General features: G+C 31.7%; 1 protein-coding gene across 1 annotated transcript; it reads left to right on the top strand.

Moving 5' to 3' along the window:
• The first annotated feature begins 847 nt into the window (after nt 1-847).
• LOC146897108 (eukaryotic initiation factor 4A-6-like) lies at nt 848-3,867 on the top strand. The gene is made up of 4 exons (XM_085736385.1): nt 848-1,461; nt 3,269-3,340; nt 3,443-3,477; nt 3,764-3,867. The coding sequence occupies exons 1-4, from the start codon at nt 938-940 to the stop codon at nt 3,865-3,867; spliced, it is 735 nt and encodes a 244-aa protein (XP_085592511.1). The 5' UTR covers nt 848-937.
• Nucleotides 3,868-6,992: the final 3,125 nt, after the last annotated feature.

The raw sequence follows: 6,992 nt of genomic DNA, 5'->3' as shown, positions 1-6,992 counted from the left end.
ATGTCTCTGGGTTTGTTTCTTTGTTTTTTTTCTAAAGATATATATACACATGTCATTAAAAAAACGAAGAAGAAAAATATTAACCTAACAACTAATTACTAATATGGGGAATTTAAAAAAAAAAACATTAAAGGTAGTCTAGGCCTAATTAATAGCTGATTACTAACTTAAAGACTAATGCTTCTATAAGCATTGCCACAACATAAATCAAAAGGTTACCAATAAAAATGAGATGAGGGACCAAAGTTTAGAAAAAAGTTAAATAGAAGGACAAAAAACCAATTTTTAAAATATAGGGGGGTCAAAGCTGTGCGTTTAAGCCTTTATATTTATAAAGATGCAGGAGTGCTGCTAGCTTTAGTCATGAAAAATTAAAAAACAAGATGATACAAAGATTAAAAAAAACGGTGTTGGATGTGGAAATTAAGAAAATTGATGCAACGTTTGTGAGACAATTTTTAATGGCTTTATACTAGAGTAAGAATACACTTGAGGCTGCGGTTATGGTGCATAAGGACATAAATCCAGAAATGGTTTTTATGAGTTGTACTCCAAAACCATTATATGTACTTAATGGTTTCCATCACCCTACATAAAATTATAGTATGTTGTACTCCAAAACCATTTTACTGTGGAAATGGTTTCTGTGAGTTGTACTCCAAAACCATTTCTGGATTTATGCAGGGTGCATAAGGATTTCCTTATGCACCATAACCGCACCCTACACTTGAAGATGAAATTCTGTGCAGTTTTTGTATTTTAAATATATATTTGTGTTTCAAAATTATTTACTGACTTGAAGAGACATAATCATGTCTGTTATGTTTTTTTTAAAACAATATATGCTACTCTTGCTACACAGTTTTCACAAAATCATGTGTGTGATGTTTTTTATTCTGTTTCTGAAGGTTTTGGGAGGCCCTCTTCAATCCAGCAAATGGTAATTCAGGCAAAGCCTGATGAGTTGATCCTTGACGGTCCCAAGCAGTTTTATGTCGATGTTGACAAGGAAGAGTGGAAGCTAGAGACACTATGCAACATCTTTGAGCTGACCCTGAAAGCTAAATCCATCACTCATTGCATCGTCTTTGTGAATACCATGGACAAAGCGGACTGGCTCACGGACAAGCTTAGAAGCAGAGATCATAAAGTGCTTGTCATTCTCAAGTTTTTTTCCCAGAACATTAGGGATATCATTATGCGCGAGTTTTTTTCCCAGTCTGACTCTCCTCAAGTTCTCATTACCACCGACCCCCAGCTTTGTGGTACAGATGTGCATAAAGCGTCTCTGATCGTAAACTATGATCTCCCAACTGCGCCTGAAAACTATCTTCACCGTATAGGCCGGAGTGGGAAATTTTCTATAAACTTCATGACAGAGGAAGAGGCTAGTATGATCATAGATATTCAGAAATTCTACAATATGGTTATAGAGGAGCTGCCATGCAATTTTGAAGATTTGCTCTGATGAGTTAATTTTTGTTCTTATGTAAAGTTATTGGGATTTTATTTTTGGACAAGTACTATCTTTTGATATTTTGGAAATAAAATATATTCTGTTCCATTTTATATTTTACTCATTAGAAATCTAACACATCTGTTTTGATGTTATTTTGATTAGGATTTTATGAAATTTGTTTGATTAGGAAGTTATTTAACACTGTTATGTTTACAAGTACTATCTTTTTATCTTTTGAATTTTTTTCTATTTATTTTGTTCAATACTATAATCACTTTAATTTCCAACTGTGTGATCATATACCTCACTGATATGAATCTAGACACAAATCCGTAACTCAATATTTGATTTCATTACTATCGGTTTAAGAATATACTGATACAAGAATTCAATTCAAGATATAAAACTTGTAATATCTATGTGCCATATACTTATTTACTTTTTGCTTCAAATTTCAACTTTATGTGAGGTAGTGCTATTTTGCTCTCTTTGAACAAGTTTTCCCTAAAACTGCCAAGTGATAACTAAACGAATGAAGGATATTTGAGATGCAAGTAATATGTGATACACTAATTTTTTGTCAAAAAAAAAAAAAGGCTTAAATATGTTATTTGTCCCTGCAGATAGGGGTCGCTTAAAATTTCGTCCCTGCAATCGCTAATCCTTTTTTTTTGCCCCTGCAAAGTTTAATCAGTTAAAAATTCGTCCTTTGACCCAATTAATCACTGCCACGTCAGCAATTTACCAAAAATGGCATGGGAATTGACGAAAATACCCCTGGCTTATTTTTTTTTCCTTCAAAAATTTTTTTTTTCAGATTTTTCCCGAATTTTTTTTTACAATTTTTTCTCCGAAAAATTTCAGTTTTAATTTTAACACTTTTTTGTCCGAAATTTTTTTTGATTTTTAATTATTTTTTCAGATTTTTTTAATTTAAAAAAAAATTTCAAAATTTTGAATTTTTTTTAAGGAAAAAAATAAGCCAGGGGTATTTTCGTCAATTCCCATGCCATTTTTGGTAAATTGCTGACGTGGCAGTGATTAACTGGGTCAAAGGACGAATTTTTAACTGATTAAACTTTGCAGGGGCAAAAAAAAGGATTAGCGATTGCAGGGACGAAATTTTAAGCGACCCCTATTTGCAGGGACGAATCACATATTTAAGCCAAAAAAAAAAATGTGATACACTAATTCATATTTGACTATCCAATCTAAATCAATAGTCGAGATCAGTTAAAATTAATTTAATGAATATGTAATCTAAGCCATCTGAACTGAAATCATATTGAGAAGTTAGTTAGTTAGTTAGTTACTTTGTTAGTTAGAGAAGATGGTTGTAAAGTTGTTATAGGAGTTAACTTGTATCTCAAGTAACATGCATCTCAAGTAATGTAGTCTATAAATAGTCTGTCCAGTTCTTATACGTGTTTGTATTAGAGAATTTTTCAATATACAATACAAGTTTATTTTCTTCTAAACTTTATCTAATCTTTGTTCTATTAATCGTCTCTCTCAAAATAACAAAATCAATCCCTTTTGTTCCAACAACCGAATCATTATTACAGTTTCGTTAGGTTTTTCGTTCAGACCATTTTTTGAAGAATTTCTTTTGGTTGATACAATAATTCCATGTCTTGAACTTTTGTCAAAAATATTATAAAATTTCAACACTGCACACTATACACTACTACACACATGTGTTTTAGTAACATTCACCTTGCAACACTTATTTAATGGTTCTTAATATACAGCAATGCAAGATAGAGTTGTGTTTTGATTATATTCATTCTTATGTTTCTTAATGTACAGCAATGCTTCTTGCACCACAAACTGTCTTGCTCCCTTTGTGAAGATCCTGGATGAAGAATTCGGTAAGCAAAAGTTCTGATACTCATCAGTCATCATACTGATAGCTAGTATTGTAACAGCAACAATTGATTCTTATCTCAAAGCCACTTAATTATCTTTGGTCTATATTTCCAGGAATGACAACCACACATTCCTACACAGGAGACCAGGTATATATTATCAACTATGGGGAAAACACATACTGTAGGGGGTTAATGCTAAGGGTGAACACTTTGTGGCTTGCAATGAGTGTGTCTTTCAACTTAATTTGTAGAAACTCTTATTGAGTGAGTGTTGTTCTTGTTGAATAAGAGTTTAACATGATCCTTGTTGTTCTATTCAGCTCAACAGAGGTGTTTGATTTGATCATGCTGGTTTCTATACTTGATCACTATTTGGGTAGCTTGTATGTTCTGTTGTGTAGTTATTGTTATTCTAGCTTTTTTTTGTGCTTAGGGTCTGGTAGGATTGGTTTTACTTTCATGGAATATGACAATGTGTGGGATCTTTCCTTTGTTCAGAAAGTAGCAACACTTAAATCAACACTTAAATCAATATGATTTTGTTGTTTGCTTCATCTTTAGTAAAGGTAAATTCTGCTCCATATTTATATCTCAATTTTTTAGTGATTGTGGATTTGGTTCAATCATTATATTTATACCTCAAATTTACTTTTATTTTGTTTTTGTTCTCACATTCCTTCTAAATACTTGCAGCTAGAAGACTTTTGTTGTTTCAAGAGAAGCTACGAAAGATGGTGTTCTCATATTTTTATTTTTTTGAAATTTTTGGTGGAAAAAGTGATTATTACTAGGTTTAGTTAGGATATCTTATTTCATTGTAATGTTATCAAAAAAGAAAATTATCTAAATGTTGATCAAAATGTAGTATTTTGATTTGCTTGGATTGAGTACAAAAACACCTATAGATAATCCATTTTTTTCTAATCTACTTCAATTAGTAACATTTTTTGGTAGATTCACAATTTTTTAGTCAGGACAATTTTGCAACGCTTTTTTATAACTTCTCAAAAATTAAAATGTAACATTTTTAGTGTTACTGGTGATACAAAAAGTGTTACAATAATGTAACATTTTGCGACACTTTTTGAATGTTACATATAATATACTAAAAGCGTAACTAAAGCTCTTTAGTAACACGCGCTTTACCTAACAATTGTACAAATGTTACTAAATTTAATCAGTAACGTTTTTCTTGATTTAATAACAATTTTGAAGTGATACTAGATGTCAATTATGTTGTAGTGATACTTGTAGATCCATTGAATGTATTTTTTTTATCAATTAATTTTGTTGAAAAATAAAAGAAAGAAGATGAAAATTGTTACAAAAGTTGTCATAATTAAATTTTGTACAAATATCATTTTTCTTTGTTCAGAGAATAATGATACATGTACATTTATAATTTTCTTACATTCAATAAATACTTCATTTTATTTTTATTTCTCTTTCTTTACATCAACAAAATATCACATCCGACCATAACACCTTATTTTACGTGTTTTGATGTTTTTGTGTACAATTGATTGTCTCAAATTGCTTCAAACTTATCATGGAATTTGAATATTTTTTTATTTAAATTTGGTTTTTAACATAAAAGTTATTGTTCTACACGAATATATTTAAATATAAGTTAATTTACTTTCAATTCCAATTTCATTTTTTATTCCATTTTTTTATTATATAAACTCTTGATTTAATCTTTTCTTCATACACACCTTATGTTAGGAAGGCTTTACCCTTTAATATTTTAATTCTAGTTTAGCTTCTTTAAAAGAATGTAATTTCAATTCACTTTTAACCGGAATCAATATGATAGTAAAACCAAACAAAAAATTAGTGTCTTGATTTTGCAAGTTTAAACTAAAAGAGTGATGTATAAATTCCTGCTTGGTATAAAAACAACATTTACTCAATTCCAGCCATCAGTATCCATTTTTGACACGTCCACGTGTGAAAGCCTCTCAACCCCTAACACCTCATGCAACTTATCTTAGTTGAGCAAAATTGAAAGTTTCTCTACCAATACTTGCTCCATTATACAAAAACGGCAAAATCTAACATTAACATCACCACTTTCAACTGTCTCCTATTCAATCAAATACTATTTATTATTTATACTATAAAATTAGTAAATATAATTTAAAAACATACCAATAAAATATAACAAGAAAAAATAAAAGCAAAACCATTAACCATCAACCATATATCCTACACCATTCTTTAATTTCTAACTTTATAACACATCTTAGTGTTGGAACACTAGTTAATTCTAGTGAAGAAAATTGGAAAGAAAAACACTATGAAAGAACTAGTGTGTGGGTGTGACTTAAAAATGTCCCACATTGGAGGGTCACCCCAACTAGTAAGTGTTTATATATGGGCAAAGTGACCTCCAAGGGTGTGCCCTTGGGGTACCCAATTTTGTGAACGGGTGAACGCTTACAAAATATATATATCACGCGCGACGACATCGCCGTCCGGCCGGGCCGGGCTTGGGCTTGGGTCGTGGGTTGAAAAAAAAAATGATATATATATTTTTTGGCACTTGAAAATGTTAAATTAATTAATTTAATCATTATCCGTAAGCGCTACGCGTAACAAATAAATTTGTTACGATCCAATCCAATCCAAAACGCGTATCCAGAAACTTCTGGATATATCCAATTAAGAAACAAAAATGTGTTTGCTTAAGGATTAAGCAGACTTAATCCCCAAGTCACTCGTTTTTTGTTACAAACTCTCCCTATAAAAGGAGAAGTTCGCCCCACTCATTCTTCACACCGAAAAGAATTTCATTGAGTTGTCGGGAATTCTTTTCTTCTCTTCTCCCTCCGACTTGTGTTAACAAGTTTCTTCTGCTTCTACTCCTTTCTGTCCCTTTCGGTTTCAAATAGAGCGGTTACGTACCGTATCGAGTGGCTTCGATCAATCGATTGAACCATATTTAAGAGTGTTCTTAAGACCATAGTCCCTTTTTCGGTTTAATGTCCCTTCGAAATTAAGAGTGGTCTTAAGTTCATAGTCCCTTCGATAATATATGTCCCTTCGGAATATAGAGTATTATTAAGATCATAGTCCCTTTTCGTAATACTAATGTCCCGTCGGAATTAAGAATGATCTTAACAGTATATAAATTATTTCGATAATTTTCTATTTAATAAGAAATGGTGGTGTCACCATATTTGAGTGGTCGTAGTGCCATATTGATGTTTTGGAGAAGTTAAAATTAGAATGGTGGTAACACCATATTTGAGTGGTCTCAGCACCATAATAGAATGGTAATAATACCATATTAATTTGAGTGGTTTCAATATTAAAGAGTGGTCTTAGAACCATATTTGAGGGTGTAATTCTCGAACGATTTTCTACAGTGCAGTAGTTAATTGACCAGTTGTAGCTGGGCTTGTTTTATCCTGGAGGCGGCGTGGTTGAAAGTCTACCTTGCACAACTTTGGGTAGTGCCACGAAACGTCTTAAAGAGAGCGACCTGGTCGTGACTCAACCTAGTAACAACTTCGGTAGATAACAGAATTTGGAAATCCAAATTTAACAGTTTGGAAATCCAAAAACAACAATTTTAAGACGTTTCGATCTGCTATGTCTACTGAAGAAGTTACTTATTGAGGTTAAGTTGACCCTAAAAACATTAAGGATAAATCAAG

This window comes from Medicago sativa, chromosome 8, assembly GCF_051527215.1.
Source record: "Medicago sativa cultivar Bolivia chromosome 8, Bolivia_mono, whole genome shotgun sequence".
Classification (NCBI taxonomy): Eukaryota; Viridiplantae; Streptophyta; class Magnoliopsida; order Fabales; family Fabaceae; genus Medicago; species Medicago sativa.
This window is presented reverse-complemented; position numbering and strand designations above follow the sequence as displayed.

Coding starts and splice junctions, on each gene's coding strand:
- LOC146897108 (XM_085736385.1), top strand. CDS start 938: ATGGTAATTCAGGCAAAGCCTGATGAGTTGATCCTTGACGGTCCCAAG. Junction 3,341..3,442: donor GAAGAATTCGGTAAGCAAAA/GTTCTGATACTC, acceptor CTATATTTCCAG/GAATGACAACCACACATTCC. Junction 3,478..3,763: donor ATTCCTACACAGGAGACCAG/GTATATATTATC, acceptor TTTTGTGCTTAG/GGTCTGGTAGGATTGGTTTT.